A 19,711-nucleotide genomic window follows, 5' to 3' on the forward strand; every position below is an offset into this window, starting at 1 on the left:
TGGGCTAAATAAGTAAGGGGCAATAAGGAAGACACTTGTTGGGATGAGCACTGGGTGTTATACATAGGGGATGAATCACTGGAATCTACTCCTGAAATCATTATTGCACTATATGCTAACTAACTTGGATGTAAATTTAAAAATACATATATACATAGTGGTGACAGTTTAACAAATAGTGAAAGAGTTTCTACAGGATCCTGCTAACAGGAAAATGCAAGGAGGATATGTGCACAAGCAGGAGCCTCTATTCCCGTAGGACTGACTTGGGACCTGGTGAGGAGGTGCTGAATTCTATCATCACTTGGACAGGGTCCCAGAGACAGCTCTCAAGTAGCCTATGGAAAAGCTGCTTGGTTTATGGGTAGCAGCTCCAAGGCGAATGGACAACATCTTGTTTGGAGGCCGCCACTCTGACCAAGGGAGCTAAAAACAGGTCAGCTCCGTGAGCTAACTTGCGTGTGGCTTTGCTAGCAGTGATATACAAATTGAACAATAAAAGCCCCTGTGTTTTGGATTTAGCAACTCGTGGGCAGTGGCCAATAGCCAGGCCATATGGTCAGGCAGAAGGGAAACTTAGTCTGTTAAAGGAATAACCACACGGGGCACAGCCCTCTGCGAACCACTATGGGAATTTGAGGGGTGCATTATAACGTAGGACATGTTGGTGCTCATCACAAGAACCACCTTCAAGTTTGGAAGCTGATTGGAAGTGATGAGTGGGTATCTTGATGTCCTCTCTTGAGGTGGCTCCCTGGGTATGTGAACTAAAGGGACATTGGGGGCTGCAGTAATCCAGAGAAGGCTGAAACTACATATAGTCTATTTGCATCCTCTGTGGCCCAAAATACCAAAAGGAACTGTTCTCACTGCCAACCACACACTACAGACAGATAGGAGGCAGATTCCGTGGTAGGAAGTCCTTGAACATAGCTGGCAAGTCAGAGCAATACTAGTAACCCCAAGGGAGGGCTACAAATGGGTCTTGACAGGAACAGACATTCTGGGTTGGGTTTTGCTTACTCAGTGGTAGTTGCAAATGTCCAGAGTGCTATTTAAAAAAAAAAGAAAAGAAAAAGAACATAGCTGTAATTCAATTAAAAATTTTTTAAAATAGGGGCACCTGGGTGGCTGAGTTAGTTAAGCATCCGACTCTTGGTTTCGGCTCAGGTCACGGTGTCACAGTTTCTTGACTTCGAGCCCCACGTCGGGCTCTGCACTGATGGCATGGAGCCTGCTTGGGACTTTTCTCTCTCTCTCCCCATCTCTCTCTGCCCCCCACCAACTCGTGCTGTCTCAGTCGCCCTCAAAAATAAATAAAAGTAAAAAAAAAATTTTTAATAAAATGCACAGAGAGCATCGATCCTGTGTGGACAGCTCGATGAAATTTTACACGTATGCACTTCCCATGTACTACCACCCAGAGCAAGATGCAGAGCATTTTGGGTTTCAGAGAGATTCCCAGTCAATACACCACCACAAGAGGTAACAACTCTTCTGACTTCTGGCACTACAAATGAGTCCTCATCTTCAACTTCACATACAAAAAGTCATACTCTCACGTGTCTGGCTTCCTTCACTCAGTGTCACGTCTGTGAGGTTCACCCATGCTGTAGGGTGTAGCGAGAGCCCAGTCTTTTTCAGGGCTGTGTGGTAGTCCATTGTAAGGCTGTGCTACAGTTCATGTACATATGTTCTTGTTAGGCACACTGACATTGTTTCCCATTTGGGGCAATCATAAACAGTGCCGCTGAGAACATTTTTATACATGACTTTCGGTGCATGTGACAAAACAAACAAAAGATACTGTACTAGTTTGAAATGCTCGGTCACATTTCCTCACGCTAAAAAAATACATTACAAGCCATAATGTCCAACAATGGGCATACAGATATACTGACAGAGAAACAGCTTAACAGAGAGTTGGAATGGACAATGGAAATACTGTGAAAATAGGGCCACAGAGGCATGAAGTGCTGGCTCACACACCTTCACAGAGTGTGCTCCAACCCAGCATGCATGGGAATCAGGAGTGTCCCCGCTAGGGGGAAAAGGTGTCTGTTTTGTTTCCTTGATGGATCTGGGCAGGAAGGCGGGGCATGTAAGTGTGACTCTATAATCCTTCCCAAGTGAGAGGACATTGGTATGACTATAGTTCACCTCAACATTCCCTCTTCCTACCCGCTACAGTGTCTCAGGACAGGAATGCAAGTACAAGTGCCAGAAACAGGAAGATCTCCTAAGCAGGCGACCGTACCTCCATTGTTCGACCTTGATGTGAGATTTCCTAAGGGACTGAATGGGAGGGCTGTGCCTTCACCCCATCTGGCAAAGCTGGGGCTGACGGTGAGTGCCGCTAGATTGCCTACTGGTCAGTTAGCCCATGAGTTCTGTCCGGGTGTGACCCTCCCCTCTATGGACGAGAGAAGACAGGGGAGGAGGGACTTGCCAGAATGTATTGCTGCCCGCAGTCTAGACCAGCACAGCAGCTACACATAACGTCCCTTCCAACCGCAGAAAGTTGGGTATAAATGGAGAGAAATAGAAACAACAGCTGAGGGTAAAGGAATGGATAAATGAGTTACGTAATGAGGGAAACCCAGCATTACATTAACACCTCCCAAGAGGTGTGAGCAAGAGAGGACGCTGCCTCTTAGCTCGATTATACCAGATGTCTGAGAGAGGGAGCCATACGCTGTGACACCATCCCTGCTTCTGGAACCTGACGAGACTAAATGGAACCAGGAGACCTGAGCGATCCTGGGAGACACTGTCATACAGCAGGATGATGGGCTAATTGTCACTGACTGAATGGGACTTTAGTAGTGTGCCAGTATCTTTTCAGCTATGGTCCTGTCGCTACAAGGGACCTGTGGTCAAAGACCAGGGGGTGGCCTGTGGTAGACTTATTTGGTCTTTGTCCCTGGTTCCTGGCACAGACTTCCCCAAACCTTTGGGATCTCCTGAGTAATATGAGTGTTTCTGGTATGCTAATGAGATGACTTGGCCGAGGGGCCTAGATAGCTTCAGGTTGGGGGCTGGTGACCAGAAAGACCAAGCGATGATTAGAGAGTTGGCAACCTCAGCCTCCCTCCCTGACCTCTGGGGAGAGGCTCTGGAGGCTGACTTTAATCACCAATGGCCAGTGATGGAATCAAGCACACCTGTATCATGAAGCTTCCATAAAAGCTTCTAAACGACAGAGTTCACAGAGCTTCTGAAATGAACACACCGACATGCTCAGAGGGTGGCACATTCCAACCCCACGGTGACAGAGGCTCCTGCAACTGCGACCTTCACGCTCCCACTCATGTGCCTCTTCATCTGGTTGCTCATGTGTGTCCTTATAATAAACCACAATAATAAGCATGGAATTTTCCTCGGTTCTAGGAGTCATTCTAGCAAATTATTGAACTTTGAGAGTACCTTCAACTTTGTAGCCAAATGGAACAAAAGTGCAGGCGATGTGGGAATGTAACAGTTGAGACGTGCCTGTGAAGTGAGGGCAATCTTGTAGGAAGCGTCCTCACACCTGTGGGTCTCATGCTAACTCCAGGTCAACAGTGTCAGAATTGAAATGAATTGAATTGGGAGCACCTGGGTGGCTCAGTCGGTTAAGCGCCCAACTTTGGCTCAGGTCATGATCTCACATCCATGAGTTCGAGCCCCACATGGGGCTCTATGCTGACCGCTCAGAGCCTGGAACCTGCTTCGGATTCTGTGTCTCTCTCTTTCTCTGCCCCTCCCCCTCTCCTGCTCTGTTTCTGTCTCAAAAATAAATATTAAAAAAAAAAAAAAAGACTGATGAAATGAATCGAATTGGTGACAGGGAATCAGACCATTGGTTGAATGGAGGAAAAAACCCTCACGGCTCCACAAAGAGAAATTTAGAGGGAGAGCAAGCAAGTCTGTGCTTCCTCTCATCCAGGAGCAAAGGATAAGTGTAAGCATTTATATCATGTCCTTCTGTCTGCTACCAGCTGTTCATGGTCCTGTTGAAAAAGGAAGACAGCAGGCCCAAAATGAAGTCACTTAAGCCAAATACCACCAAGATCTTAATCCTTAACCTAAATGCAGCTTCAGCTTCTCCCAGAAATGTGACCTGTAATCAGCCAACCTGGAATTTCCTGCTCAGCACAAGTAGGTAAGCCACTGAAAGACCACTTCCTTTCCCCTTAGAAGGGCCACCTTGCTTAAAGCAATGCATTTTTTAACGAATAATTTCCTTTTTCCTCTTCCACTCTGCCTTTAAAATCCTTTCCTTTCTGCAGCTGGAAGAGTCTTTTTTCTTTTTTTAATATTTATTTTTGAAAGACAGAGCACGAGCAGGGGAGGGGCAGAGAGAGACAGAGACACAAAATCCAAAACAGGCTCCAGGCTCTGAGCTGTCAGCACAGAGCCCAACGTGGGGCTCGAACTCACAAACCGAACCACGAAGTCATGACCTGAGCTGAAGCCGGACACTTAAACTGACTGAGCCACCCAGGAGCCCCATGTCTCCTTTCTATTTACTAGCTGGGAGACTGCTCAATTCATGAACAGTTGAATAAAGTCAATTCGACCTTTTAATGTTCTCGGTTGAGGGCGCCTGGGTGGCTCAGTCATTTAGCATCTGACTTCAGCTCAGGTCATGATCTCATGGTTCATGAGTTCGACGAGCCCCACATCGGGTGAGGTGAGGTCCCACTTCAGGTGAGCAGAGCTCAAGCTCCACTTCTCTCTCTTTCCTTCTCTTTCTCTCTGCCCCTCTCTCACTTGCACCCTCTCTCTCTCAAAAATAAAAATAAAATAAAATAAATTTTCTCAGTTGAATTGCTATTAACTAACAGTTAAGTCTCTGAGGGACGCTATGGCTACACTAGAAAACCAGGCTGGTGGTTTGGGTTTTCTGGCTGGTTGGTTTTTAGTCCTTTGTGAGGATCACATAAAGCTGACAAATGTTAGAGATTCTCTCCCCAGAGTATTTCCATGCACAGGGAAATATAAACATTAACATGACACGTCAGTGCACGCAGAGACCCCCTGACATCTTACAGACCCAGGTGTTCTCCTCCTTGCAAGAGACAGAGGCTGGGCAAACACGTTTTGAGCAATCACTTCACCAGCCCACAACGCCACCGCACTTATTTGTGAGCGTAAACCGGAGTGGACAAAGCTGCATCTAATCACATAGCATCCAGGGAACGAGAAGAGCGATGTCGTTTACTAGAAACTTGCTCCTCCAACTGAGCCTGAGTGCCTGCAGGGCACCAGATCAAGCTGCAGCCTCAGGTCTGTGCTCCGAGAATGGCAATCAGCCGTCCTTTCTCCAGCCCTCACCCCCAGCACCAGCACTGCCCCCCTACATGAGAATTCCACATTTAGAGTCTTTGGAAGACGCCGCCTCTCTCCATAGAAGAGGAAGGACCTGCTGTCCCAACATCCTTCCAGTTAGACATGGCGTGAGGCTCTGCCAGGCAGGTGACCACATGCTGGACCTGGTGACAAAGAGAAGGTGCAGCTGTGCAGAATGTACTTGCACAGGCAGCATGAGTGGCAGTGTGTCACCGGGTCCCACAAGCAACAGCGATGTCAGTCCTAGCCGCAGGGGCCAGTGTCCTGCTTCAAAGGAGGCAGCAGTGTGAGAAGTGACGTCTGTGCCCAGCAGCAGAGGCCGCAGTTCCTGTGTGAGACCCACCCTAACGTGCACTTGTGGACTCTGTTCCTGGCTGTGTAGCCAAAGCCTGTTCTACGATCTTCCCCAAAAGAATACTTTATATGCATATAAAATGTATATGTGTGTGTGTGTGTGTGCACAGTACCTTTTGGCTAAGTTCGAACAAGCTTAGATCCCATTGTTTGCTCTGAAAAGTCAATCAGGGAAGTAGTTGCTGAGAGCAAGCATTCCGAGGTGTTCGTCACACTGAACCGCGAACCACTCCCTAGTCCTCCCACCGACCATACCCCAGGATACGATAACACACATCTCACAACACCACATCTCATATTGACAACGTTATGTCTTCCCTTTCCTCTCCAAAGATAAAAAAAAAAAACCAAAAAAAAAAAAAAAAAACCAAAAAAAAAACACACATTTAAATGTGGCTTTAATGCCCCTCCCCAGGCTGGCTGCTCTGATCGCTGACCTCACTGGCTCCAGATCTGGCTGAGCGCCAGGCCTCTCACAAAATGCACAGGCCTCTCCCCAGACCCACAGACTCAGAGTCCTTGGTGCAAGATCAAGGAATCGCTTATTTTAACGAGCCCTACAAGTGAGGCCGATGCACAGCCGTGTGGGAATCCTCATCTCCATTCTTGCTACTAAAAGTGTGATGTAAAGACCAGCAGCAGCGCCTTGTCCTAAACACAGAAACTTCTATTGTGTTTCCCAGATGCAGAAAACAGTGTGTCATATATCTTGCACACAACACACACAGAGAAGGAGCAATCGGTGCAGAGCACCTCCCTAATCTGGAGGCAGTATCTTTACTAATGTAGCCTCAGACCACAGCAGCTCTGTGGCAGCAACAGCACAATCACCCTTCACACTGCCATTAGTGCCCCTGTGCTCCTCTCACAGCACTGCCCTCCCCTTCCCATCCCCACTCTCACACCAACTCCCCTGCACACCAAGGAGATGCCCATTTTCAAAAACCATCCTCGATTCACAGATGCTATTTCCCAACCAAATACAAATCTAAGGAGACTCTGCTTCATAACTCCATGACTTGGAGCTGGAGCCAGCACCAGGATCACCAGGGCAGAGGGTGGGCAAGCAGAGGATGGAAACAGAACAAGAACTAATTTAAAATAAGAAATTATGGCATGCTTCCTGTCTGCTAGAATCTGCTCCTCTCAGAAGACTTCAGAAAAGATGGGAAGAACAATCAAGCCCGAGATGGAGGGCAAGACCTGAATGAGCCTGAAAATAACTTCTGGATACTACAGATTCCTATGCACAGGGCCACCCAGGGCCTTGTGCAGACGCTGACAGGCCAAACATCTCCTTCTGCTGTCACCAAGGAGACACCCACAGGTGAATTAGACCAGAACTCCCACACAAAAAAGAGAACGGGCCTAATGCTCTACAGAAACAAAGAAACAACGAATAAACACCCAGAGACGGGACTGAGGCCCGACCCAGGCCTGAGCCTCAGCTGACCCGGCCATACAATGTCTTGTTGCCCATAGTCCTGGAGGCAGGACGAGGTCTGGGCAATATCCAGATATCCAGGTGATATCTTGAGTGATCACAGTCCCAGAAAGGCAGGTGCTACTGGAGGGACAAAGACAAAAGCGCAAAGAGGTTCCCCAGCTGAGCAGTGACCATGTCACATCCATGTTGTACCAACTGGGCATGAAGCTCCACCATGCTAGGCCCCTCACAGCTTTCTCCTGTCCCCACCCAGAGCAGACTCTGCACACCAAACCTGCAGCTTCTGGGAGGTTCTAAGGGTTTCCATTTCTTTCCCCTCTCAAACTTTAGGAATCTTCTTCTTTAACTAACTGATCAACTCCTCATGACCAGAACTGGAAAAACAAATTCACATCCAGAGCCCTACGTTCAACAAGGAAGTAAGAAGTTGTAGCTCAGTGAAACATAAAGTAAAGACAGGGATGGAGGTGGCCCACTCTCCCTCTACTGGATCATGAAAGCAGACGAGGAAAGAGAACCCAGGTCAGTGTAGGGTGGGGTCATGGAGGCGGGGGGCAGTCTCCCCACCTCCTCACATTATGGTAATAGGAACAAGGACACATGCCGAAGCCCTTTGTAGAAAGAGATATCAGGGGCATTGGTCACAAAGTGGGAAAGTGAACAAATCTTGCATCACTCAGTCCCCCACGAGGCAGCTGGCTCACACTGCAGAAGAAAATAATCATGAACAAATTCAGGTTAGTCATATAAGTGTTGACGTTCTCAATAGCCTACCACATGCTCAAGATATCCTACTCAAAGAATCCCCATTTCCCAGGCATAGCCCCTTTCCCCTCTCCCCTCCCTACTTCAGGCCCTTCAGGGTCTCACCTTTAGCAATGGAGAGAGCCCTGGGCACTGTCACTACCTGCGTTAGAACAAACAGAACTGGTCGGAGCCCCCAGGAGATGAGACTAAAGGAGTAGCTTTGGGGTAGGTGAGCTCCCCACGGGGTCCTGTCTACACTATCCCAGGGTCTCAGGGATCACCCCCTCCATACTTACAAGCAGACTGAGCATAACTCCTTTCTCTTCCACCTATGGAAAGAAAATATCACATGAGATGCCACGGAGGAGGCAGAGCCCGAGATCCTAGATGAAACTGATAACCTGGACCACAGGGAAGTTTCCAGAACTGTAACTACAGACCTATGGCAGGATCAGGGGGACATGAAGAAAAGAGATATCAGGGCTAGACCAACAATTCTCCTGGAGTCTGTCCTCAGCAAGGACCTTATTCTCTGATCTGTGACTGCTGGAAATCAGATCCTATCACCACATTCATCAAGGTGATAAGTTTGCCCTTCACTCTCACAGAGCTTTACTCCAGAGTGAATGTAGCAATGAGCTGCACAGTGGACAAGCACATATGCATGGATGGCACTTCCCATAAACAAGGCAGGACGAACTTCTACCTGGACTTGAAACACTACAGAAAGACAAGAAAACTCAGAGCACTCCCCTTCCGTACCTTGGCTCTACCTCCTCCATATGACAGCTCCAACCACCACAGCACTGATGACCACAAAGGAAACCAGACCAGCAACAATGCCCACTATGGGAATGCTGCGCTGAGGAGGGGACTCTGGGAAGAGAGGATAAAGTGAGGGCCTTGACTCCGAGGTCTCAGCCTCAACCCTGCTGAATTTTTCCAGAAGGGCTCCTGAGTTCTCCAAGTTTGGCTCCATACCCAGGTCTCCCCCTGTCCTTACCCCATTTCAGCATGAGGGGCTTGGGCAACCCCCCATGCTGCACATGGCACGTGTATCTCTGCTCCTCTCCAGAAGGCACCACCACAGCCACCCACTTCTGGAAGGTCCCATCTCCCCCAGGCCTAGTGTCCACAAACTCCGTGTCCTGGATCAGGTCCTCCCCATCATGCTGCCAGGTTAGGGTGATCTCCGCAGGATAGAAACCCAGGGCCCAGCACTTCAGGGTGACATCATGGTCAGAAGTGGGGTAGTGGGTGATGTGTGTCTTCGGAGGGTCTGAAGAGAAGGGTCAGAAAATTAAGGAATTTTACAACTGTCTCGGGCCACTGAGGCAATTCTCATGTGGCCATCTTGAGGATGGACAAGAGAGCTGGAATTGGGGAAGGGAGCAAAAACCCAGACACCAGCCTAGACACATAATCTCTTCTTGTTTGGAAAGTTCTAGAATTAGGGTGAGACGGCCCACTGTAGAAGGCAGGTTTCTGAGAGCAGAAAAGAAAGGGATTTCTGGTCCGGACCTGGCTGGAGGCCAAATGACTCAGAATAGGTGAAGTCAGATATCCCAAACACATGGGTGTGGGGCAGAGAACAAAGCCTGAGAAAATCCCCCAAGGTTCCCAAAGCCACCGTGAGCCAAAGGGAAACGCTGATCAATTATTTCAGAAATGGTCTCCTCCTCCATCCCTGAAGAGACTCTATCCTTTAACAGTCTCTAGAAGAAAGACCCTTTGGGGGTCTCTCTGGGACCGGATCTGAAAACCTGAGCAGTCTCCCGACACAGGGGAGGGCCATATACTGCTGTGGATCCCAGTTCTTCCTATCCTCTTAGGAGGCCTCAGCTGGAGGGGAAATCGTGGGAAGCCCCGAGGCCCCTGGTACCTGTGCGCAGCAGCGTCTTGTTCCCCCTCTCCAAGTACTTCCGGAGCCACTCTACGCACGTGACCTGCAGGTCGTTCCTTTGTTGCTCGGCTGCTCCGGCAGCCTCCCACTTGCGGCGGGTGATCTGCGCCGCCGTGTCCGCCGCGGTCCAAGAGCGCAGGTCCTCGTTCAGGGCGATGTAATCCTCGCCGTCATAAGCGAACTGCCAGTATCCTCGGAGGAGGCGCCAATCGGGCCCCACTTCGCAGGAAGACAGCCACTGGATGGTGTGAGACCCTGGCCCCGCCCCCGAGGTCAGCTCCGCCCTGGAGCCCCGCCCCCTCCCCCGCCACGAACCCCAGGGCTTAAAGCCAAAACTGAATGGCGGGTAAAAGTGCCCGCGCGCTTTTCCCGGGTTTGGAGACGGGCGGGTCCCGCGGCCTCAGGGTGGTGCTCGGACCCAAAGACTCGGGCAACCCCGGGGATGGGGTCGTGACCCGGACCCGGGTCCGCGTCACTCACCGGCTTCGCTCTGGTTGTAGTAGCCGCGCAGCGTGTTCAGGCTAAGTCGGAAAGTCCGTGCGGTGTCCTTGGCGCCCCGCGTCTCCTGCTCCCAATACTCCGGCGCCTCCTGCTTCAACCAATGCACGCGTGGCTCCATCCTCGGACTCGAGGCGTCGCTGTCGAACCGCGCGAACTGTGTGTCGTCCACGTAGCCGACTTCCAAGTACCGGGGCTCCCCGAGGCTGGGCCGGGACACCGCGGTGCAGAGATACATCAAGGAATGGGAGCCTACGGGCGCGGAGGGTTTGAGACCCCTGCTCCCGGAGCGAGGCCCGGATCCCAGGTGGAAGCGGCCAGGAGGGCAGGGGGTGGGGGGTCCGAGTGGGGGGGAGCAGGGAGGAGTCGGGGAGGGACGGGGAGGACTGTCAGGGTGGGTGGGATTCTGGGGCGGGAGCGACAGGCATTTTCCCTAGGGCCCCGCGTTCCCGCCGGACGGTCCCCTCGCTCCTGCCCCACAGATGCCCTTTCTTCCCGACCCCGCACTCACCCGCGCAGGTCTGGGTCACGGCCAGGGCCCCCGCCAGCAGCAAGAGGAGGGTTCGGGGCATCACGACCCGCATCCTCAGGGTCTGGAGAATAGAAGTCCCAGCGGGTCCGTGGCCAGGACAGGCCAGGGACCGCGGTGACGCTGATTGGCTTCTCTAGACACAGGACAAGCAATGGGAGTGCGAACTGGGGCCGCGTCATGAGTATCCAGGCAAGAAGACCTGGCACAAGTTGAGAGAAGTGAAATGAGCGCGGAGTAGCGGGGAACTGGGCTTTCCCGCCCCAGACCTATCTCAAGCCCGGGACTTTCAAAGCCAGTCTTTCCCAGGGACCCGCGACTTTGCCCGGATTCCTCTCACCTACACAGAGCGCTCTTTGTCACCCTGAGGCCTGGCCCAGGGTCTTTCTGAGGAAACCAGGATAAGACACCAGGTTGGGATCGGCCCCGTTTTGTCCCTTTCCCTTCTGAAATCCCTCGACTTGTGCTGAGCTCCTAGTCCTTACCTCTCCAACGGACTCCTAAAAGAAAACTCACCCCCAGGAAACTGGATGCCAGGAGAGTGAGCTTGCCTGGGAATGGAGGTGGAGGGACATGGATTTTCTCTTTACACCTGAAGTTGTGGTTCAAAGCTCCAGCTAGAGATTCTCATAGAGATCAGTTTCTTTTCTTTTCTTTTTAATGTTTATTTATTTTGAGAGAAAGAGAGAAAGCAGGGAAGGGGCAGAGAGAAGAAGAGAAAGAATCCCAAGAAGGTTCTGTGCTGCCAGGGCAGAGCCCCATTCTGGGCTCGAACCCACAAACCCTGAGATCATGACCTGAGTTGAACCCAAGAATCCAACACTTAACCTTCGGAGCCCCCCAGGTGCCCAGGAATCTAATCTATAAAGTGATTTTGCCCCTTCCTACAGAAATATCTAAACAGCATTGCAATCAAGACTCAAAAAGCTTCTAAGTTGTACTTTCTCAGCTCATCTGTGTGTCCCAGCATTTTTTTTTTTTTTTTTTTGGTGGTTGAAGTGAGAAGAAATTCAGTTTACATTTAATGACACAGGTGGATTGAAAGTAAAAGGATGTTTTTATATAGTAATACAGGTTATATGGAAACCAAAATTAAAAGCACAATATTATTTATAGTTATTATAAAGAAAATGAAATACTGTGTATACATTTAACAAAACACATAAAGGATCTGAATGCTGAAAATTACAAAATGCAATTAAAAGAAATCAAATAGAGACATAATATGTTCATGTATTAGAAGAGTCAACTTAGTAGAGATGTCGATTCCCTCCAAATTGATCTATAGGTTTAATGTAATTTTTGCCCCAGCAAAGTTAGACCAGCTTATTCTAAAATTTATACAGAAAGGCATAGTACCTAAAAAGCTAACGCACTCTTGAAAAAGAGGGATAAAGTGAGAAAAGTCACTCTATTTGATGTTAAGTCTTAAAATATAGCTGCAGTAATTAAAACAGATTTTAATTAACTGGCAGATAAATAGACATACAGATCAATGGAACAGAAGAGAAAACCCAGGAATAGCGCCCCCACACACACAAATATGCTCAGCTGACTTTTGAAAAAGGCACAAAAGCAATTCAATGCAAAAGGATAGTCTTTTCAATAAATGATGCCAGAGCAATTAGACATCCATAGACAAAAACACATAAGCAAACAAAAAACTCAAACCTAAATCTCTCACCTTATAATATGAATTTAAAATGTATAATAGAACTTATATATAACATGTAAAATTATAAAATTATTAGAAAAATAGAGGGGCGCCTGGGTGGCTCAGTTAGACGACCGTCTTCAGCTCAGGTTGTGATCTCACAGTTTGTGAGTTTGAGCCCCATGTCGGGATCTGTGCTGACAGCTCAGAGCCTGGAGCCTGCTTCAGATTCTGTGTCTTCCCCTCTCTCAGCCCCTCCCCTGCTCACACTCTGTGTCTGTCTCTCAATAATAAATAAATGTTAAAAAAAATTGTAATCAATAAATAGAATCTTTGAAATATATTTTGACTGTGGTTATAGATAAACAAACACACATATATGATAAAATTCCATAGGATTAAGCAATTCTGGCAGCGGCCGTCCATGCAGCCGAAGCAACATGGTCTAAGTCAGAGTGGTGGTCATGGTCCTGGAGGTGGCAAGAAGGATAACAAGGAGAAGAAAAAGAAATACGAACCTCCTGTACCAACTAGAGTGGGAAAGAAGGAGAAGTATACAAAGGGACCAGATGCTGCCAGCAAGCTGCCACTGGTGACATGTCACACTCAGTGCTGGCTAAAATTACTGAAGTTAGAATTAAAGACTATCTTCTCATGGAGGAAGAATTCATTAGAAATCAGGAACAAATGAAGCCTTTAAGAAGAAAAGCAAGAGGAGGAAAGATCAAAGGTGGATGATCTGAGGGGGACCCCAGTGTCAGTAGGAAGCTTGGAAGAGATCACTGATGACAATCATGCCATCGTGTCCACATCTGTGGGCTCAGAACACTACGTCAGCACTCTCTCCTTTGTAGACAAGGATCTGCTGGGAGCAGGCTGCTTGGTCCTGCTCAACCACAAGGTGATGCCATCATATGGGTGCTCACAGATAACACAGATCCCTTGGTCACAGTGATGAAGGTAGGAAAGTCACCCCCAGGAAACCTATGCTGATGTTGGGGGGTTGGACAACCAAATCCAGAAAATTAAAGAATCTGTGAAGCTTCCTCTCACTCATCCTGAATATTATGAAGAGATGGATATAAAGCCCCCAAGGGTGTCATTCTGTACGTTCCACCTGACACACGTAAAACCTTATTAGCCAAAGCAGTAGCAAACCTAACCTCAGCCACTTTCTTAAGTGGTTGGCTCTAGGGGTGCCTGGGTGTTTCAGTCAGTTTAAGCATCTGACTTTGGCTGAGGTCATGATCTGACTTTGGCTCAGGTCATGATCTCACGGTTCATGAGTTAGAGCCCCACATTGGGCTCTGTGCTCACAGCCTGGAGCCTGCTTTGGATTCTGTGTCTCCCCCTCTTTCTTCCCCTCCCCCACTTGCACTCTGTTTCTCTCTCAAAAATAAACATTAAAAAAATTTGTTTGTAATGATTTTTTTTAAAAAGAGTGGTTTGGAGGCGCCTGGGTGGCTCAGTCTGTTGGGCGTCTGACTTCAGCTTAGGTCATGATCTCGCGGTCCGTGAGTTCGAGCCCCGCGTCGGGCTCTGGGCTGATGGCTCAGAGCCTGGAGCCTGCTTCTGATTCTGTGTCTCCCTCTCTGTCTGCCCCTCCCCCGTTCATGCTCTGTCTCTCTCTGTCTCAAAAATAAATAAACCTTAAAAAAAAATTTTAAAAGAGTGGTTGGCTCAGAAGTACCTGGGTGATGGGCCCAAACTCCTTCAGGAATTGTTTCAAGTTGCAGAAGAACATGCACCATCCGTCGTATTTATTAATGAAATTGATGCCATTGGAACAAAAAGATAGACTCAAATTCCGGTGGTGAGAGAGAAATTCAACGAATAATGTTGGAACTGTTGAACCAGTTGGACGGATTTGTTTCAAGGGGTGATGTGAAAGTTATCATGGCCACAAACTGAATAGAAACTTTGGACCCAGCACTTATCAGACCAGGCCACATTGACAGGAAAATTGAATTCCCCTGCCAGATGAAAAGACTAAGAAGCCCATCTTTCAGATCCATACAAGCAGGATGACCCTGACCAATGATGTAACCCTGGACAACTTGATCATGGCTAAAGATGACCTCTCTGGGGCCAACATCGAGGCAATCCATACAGAAGCTGGTCTGTAGGATGAAAGTAACAAATGAAGACTTCAAAAAATCTAAAGAAAATGTTCTTTATAAAAAACAAGAAGGCACCCCTGCGGGGGCTCTACCTGTAGCAACCACATTTGCCTTCCAGGAAATGGTTGGGAATGTGCCGACTCCTCGGAGGGATGGGAAAGTTGCCCAGAGGAACCCATGTTCTAGTTGATCATTCTTAGCAAAACCTCCCATATACCTTTTTAAGCGTGATGTGTAGGAACGTGATGTGTGGCGTGTTGGCCACATCCAGTGCTCTACTCCCCAAAAAGCAAGCTCTTTCTCAGACCAAAAAAAAAAAAAAAAAAAAAAAAAGGAAAAGAAAAAAAAAGAATTAAATACAGTTAAAACCTTGGATTGCGAGTAACTCATTCTGTGAGTGTTCCGCAAGACAAGCAAACTTTCTAATAAATTTTAACTCGATAAATGAGCAGTGTCTTGCAATACGAGCAGTATGTGACACTGAACATCACATGGTCACAACTGAGCCAATGGTTCTCTGTCTCTCTCTTCATTGGATTGTGGGTGATCATCTCCCATGGCGGATGCTCGGTCTCAGGCCACGGTGTTTGGCAGAAATCAGTGATTTTTCAGAACATTGGAAGGTGCCCACAACTGGCACTAGTGTATTTTTTGTCACTTCAAAGCACCTATGGACAGTCCTTTGCTTTTCCAGATAAGAGTAAACTTAGGAATGCTTTGCTTCATTCTAGGTCAGGCTGCCTGCAGATATAGACCCTTTCCCCTGCTGCCTCACTGCCAGTTACATTATATACGGTATATGCCAAGGGTTTATTAATATTGTACTGTAGTCAACATCCATGTGAGTGTATACAATGACCCCCTTGCAGAAAAGGATTCCTTTGAGCCAGTAGATAGCAGTAATTCCCTTAGTGATAGTGAAAGTCATCTGATACAATCACCTTCCTCTCTCTTGTCTCCCTCACACCAGCCATGAAGGTTTTCAAAGGTAAGTGCAGGTTAATTTGTTTATTTTTCTTTATATTTTGTATTTTCTTTATTATTTTATATTGTATTACAGTATTGTAATCATTTTTATATGAATATTATTGGGATGTGGAATGAATCATCTGAGTTTCCATTATCTCTTGCGGGGAAATTTGCTTTGATATACAAGTGCTTTGGATTATAAGCATGTTTCTGGAATGAATTATGCTCACAAACCAAGGTTTTGCTGTACATACACAGATGAATGCAAGTAAAACTGGGGAAATCTGAGTAAGAACAGTGGATTGTATCAATGTTAATATCCTGGTTTTAATATTGACTACAGTTTTGTGAGGTGTTACCATTGAGGAAAACTGAGTAAAAGTTGCTCAGGACGTATATTATGTCTCATAATTGCACGTGAATCTTCAGTTATCTCAAAGTAAAAAAAAAAATTAATTTTAAGAAGCACTTGCAAAAAACCAAAAACAACACAACTCTCATGGCTCCCAATTAAAGCCCAAATTCTTTAGTTTCATATTCCCATCTCCTTACAAAGAGACCTCAAATCCCCTTTCAAATCTCACCTTCCACAAGCCTTCTGCACACACTGCCTTAATAAATTGGATATTCGTGGGACACCTGGGTGGCTCAGTGGGGTTAACTGTCCAACTCTTGATTTCAGCTCAGGTCATGGTCTCACAGTTCCTGAGTTCAGCCCCACATCAGACTGCACTGACAGTGCAGAGCCTGCTTCTGACCCTCTGTCTCCCTCTCTCTACCCCTTCCCTGCTCACTCTCTCTCTTTCAAAAGTAAATAAACATTAAAACTATTTTTAGGGGCGCCTGGGTGGCTCAGTTGGTTAAGCGTCTGACTTCAGCTCAGGTCATGATCTCACGGTCTGTGAGTTCGAGCCCTGCGTCAGTCTCTGTGCTGACAACTCAGAGCCTGGAGCCTGCTTCAGATTCTGTGTCTCCCTCTCTCTCTGACCCTCCCCCATTCATGCTCTGTCTCTCTCTGTCTCAAAAATAAATAAACATTTAAAAAAAAACTATTTTTAAAAAAAATTAAAAACTAAGGTTCAAAAACTGAGAATTAGGGAATAGAAGAAAATGTTTCTACTTTTCATTTTCCTGCTGTTACCATTAAGGAACTGGAAAGAGGGGTTGCCTGGAGGAAACAGAAACCTCAGAGACGGCCCAAGCACCCCTGAGCTCCCCTGTCCTCCAAATAGAAGATTTTAGACAATAACTAAGAGGATTGTATAACAATATTGAGTGAAAAAATTAATTTTTTAAGAGATGAATGCTGAAGTACTTAAGGGATAAGGGTCTTGAGATTGGTAAGTAATTTTCAAATATTTCTGCAGAATTACAGAAATAGAATTTATTGCCAAAAAAGAAAAGAAAATAAATTTTAAAACCTAAAAAAATAAATACAATGTATTACACGTATGAGGCAAATATTAAATTGACTAAGTCTAGGGTGCTAGGGACTATTCTTTCAAACTTTAGGTACATTTGGAAACTTTCACAATAATCTGGAGAAAGTTGTTCAAATCGTTCATAAAGACCTGGGACATGTTCACAACATAATGTGGAGTGAAAATTAGGCATCGAAGTGTGTGTGTGTGTGTGTGTGTGTGTGTGTGTGTGTGTGTGTTACCAAATCCAAGTTCAGCTGCTGGTAGCCTGAAAGATCCTTACTTAAGAGATGAGTTCTGATTGGAAAGGAATTTGAGCTTTATCCAGGAGGCCAGTAACCCAGGGAGAAGGAAGACTCTTGACCAAAAGCCAACTCTAAGGTTTCTGCCTGGCCCGGGGGTTTTGAAAGGGGTTCAGGGTACTTAATCAGCAAAGGGAATGCAGTGGCCTGCAACATTTCTTAACCACGTGCAGACTGGATGGGGCCAGTTCCAAATAGTCTCTGTGCAAGGGGTTTGTGTGAGAGTCTGGTTCTTGTTGCATGATGTGCAGGAGGACTCTGTTCTTTCTGCAAGAGAGGGCCAGGTCTACAGATAACAAAGGGAGGTCGTGAAATCATTTGTGTGACCCTAAAAAAAAAAAAAAAAAAAAAAAAAAAAAGAACAAACATTTTGCTAAAAGAATTGCTAGACTAATCAGAAAGCTGAGGCAGCTTCTAACAGACTTGCTGGCCTCTGCAGCCTGGGAAAGCTCTGGTCCTTCATTCCTCAAGGCCAACTGTCTGCAAAGCTCCAAGAAAATCAGTTAAATTAGTTCTGTTACAGATCAAGGGCCGTAGGTCAGCAAGTAAGGTGTGTGTTAAACTTGAAGTAAGCCCTTAAGACCGGCTAGAGTGACAATACGTGTTCTGTGTGCAGGTGTCAGTGTGAGTGACGGTGTCTGTGTATTGGTGTGTAGCAGTGTGCATGTCTGTGAGTCAGTCTGAATGTGCATTCGCTAATTCATTCACTCAATAAACGTTTTAAATTCAACAATCAGGCACTTGCAACACAATGGAGATACAGCTGTGAACAATCAAAATCTCTACTCTTGTCCTCTTGTAAAGCTTATATTCTCGAGGAAGGGCAGACAATAAAGAATGAAATATACTTTAAAATGTGTATCAGTGAACAGGGTGTGAACAAAGGCAAAGAGGGCAGGGGTCAGAGGGAGGTGGGAGGGACAACACGGGGAGGCTAGTGCAGGGAGGGCCTCTCAAAGAGGACGTTGGAAAAGAATGTCAGGGAAGGAAGTGCTGTCTGAGAGATATGTTTTCAGGCCAGGAAGGGCAGTGAAGGCTCTGAGGTGTGAACACCCTGGGCGTGCGGGAGGAACCAGGCAGTGGAGGGCCTGGATATGGGCCCATCACACAGACACAGCCGAGCAAACTGTACATTCACTGGCAAGGGTCATGCAGATGAAAGGGATTTTTAATGTAAAATATTTTGAAGAGATCATTCAAATTCATTCCAAAGGGCTTGCAGGAGGAAAATTTCCTCCCTTCCAAGAACCCAGGGGCCCCGGTCCCCTGCCAAAGATGCACAGGTCGACCAACTTCTCATGTATCCTTCCTGAGAAAAAGTTATACAAATGTTATTGTGGGCATCAAGAAAGAGTACTGAAAAGAAGTAGGAAAAGGAAATGTTGTCATCAAGGAGCTGCAGAGATGAGTCGTAGCGGGGAGGTGGAAACCTCAGAGACGGCACAAACCTCAGAGATGGCACAAGGCTCCTTGAGCTCTCATCTCCTTCAATCCCTGCTCCATTCCTGACCTTGACACCTGGGGCGTCCAGTGCTGCTCAGAAGCTGATTCACGCCCCTGTTGAAGATGCCCAGCCTTCAGGTCAGCCTTTTCTGAGCAACTTACAGCCCAGACCCTCCCAGGCTGCTCAGTGCAGCAGCAGCGCCCCCGTGTGGTCACAGAGATGAGGACCCAGCTCCCTTTCTCTTGCTCAGCCAGGACCTCCCAGGGTCGCCCTCTGCTCTCCCAACCAAAATAGGGCTTTGAACACAAGAGTTGCCCCCTGTTCGTGTCAGGTTTGGGTGCAAAATGTTTCCCAAAACCCAAAATAACCTAGATGTTTCCACTGAGTGCCCATTGGTTCTGCACGGCACGGCAGAAAGTCTCCAGGCGATAGCAGCTGGTTCCCAGGTCTGGGATGGACCCCACAAAGAAACTGGGTGCCCTGCTCCAAAGATAGGACTTAAGATTCCTAAGGCCCTGTCACTTCTGCCGCTGCCTCTGGGGCTGGACTCAGTTCAGTAAGTCTCAGAACGCGTCATGAAAGATGAGAGGCAGAAGTCTGCAGTGCAATGGGTCTAGAAAAGGGAGGATGCTCCTGGGGAAATGAGGCTAGGGTGTAAATAAGGACATCAGAGGGGAAGATGTTACAAGGAGGGAAGAAGGAGTCAAGGGAACGAGTGGCACGGGAAGGGCTGGCCTAAGGAACACCTGTTTGTGTTTACAGAGGGCTCTCTGGGTACTGGACCATAGAGAGTGAAGGGCAGATGTGGTGCCAGCTCTGTAGGGACCAACCCTGATCCCAAACTCCCACTCCCTGTGTTAATATTTCATGACCAGGGCTGAGCCCAGACCAGAGCAGCCAGTTGTCACGGCCTTCAGTTGTCCCTTCCTCCTCTATGAGGAGCAGGGGCCTGCACACCAAGCTGAGGCACACCAGGCCTGAGGACCGTG

General features: G+C 47.6%; 1 protein-coding gene and 1 pseudogene across 12 annotated transcripts in view; one reads left to right on the top strand and one right to left on the bottom strand.

Annotated features, from left to right (window-relative positions):
* Positions 1-11,328, bottom strand: part of LOC122478237 (patr class I histocompatibility antigen, A-2 alpha chain-like) — a 30,134-nt gene extending 18,806 nt beyond the window's left edge. Inside the window, exons 1-8 of one of the 12 annotated variants that reach the window (XM_043571808.1) lie at positions 10,795-11,328; positions 10,266-10,423; positions 9,765-10,040; positions 9,023-9,161; positions 8,645-8,758; positions 8,179-8,211; positions 8,006-8,042; positions 5,366-5,477 (exon numbers count right to left, since the gene is read on the bottom strand). In XM_043571808.1, the coding sequence (XP_043427743.1) occupies positions 8,039-8,042; positions 8,179-8,211; positions 8,645-8,758; positions 9,023-9,161; positions 9,765-10,040; positions 10,266-10,423; positions 10,795-10,994 (924 nt within the window). In that variant the 5' untranslated portion in view covers positions 10,995-11,328 and the 3' untranslated portion in view covers positions 5,366-5,477; positions 8,006-8,038. Of the gene's footprint in view, positions 1-5,175; positions 5,478-6,069; positions 7,841-8,005; positions 8,043-8,178; positions 8,212-8,644; positions 8,759-8,885; positions 9,162-9,764; positions 10,041-10,265; positions 10,536-10,794 lie in introns of those variants that run through there. The other 11 variants (XM_043571801.1, XM_043571807.1, XM_043571799.1 and 8 more) reach the window with 11 other exon arrangements.
* Positions 11,329-12,764: 1,436 nt separating this feature from the next.
* Positions 12,765-14,897, top strand: LOC122478239 (annotated as a pseudogene).
* Positions 14,898-19,711: the final 4,814 nt, after the last annotated feature.

The sequence above is a fragment of the Prionailurus bengalensis genome (assembly GCF_016509475.1).
Source record: "Prionailurus bengalensis isolate Pbe53 chromosome B2 unlocalized genomic scaffold, Fcat_Pben_1.1_paternal_pri B2_random_Un_scaffold_46, whole genome shotgun sequence".
NCBI classification, from domain to species: Eukaryota; Metazoa; Chordata; class Mammalia; order Carnivora; family Felidae; genus Prionailurus; species Prionailurus bengalensis.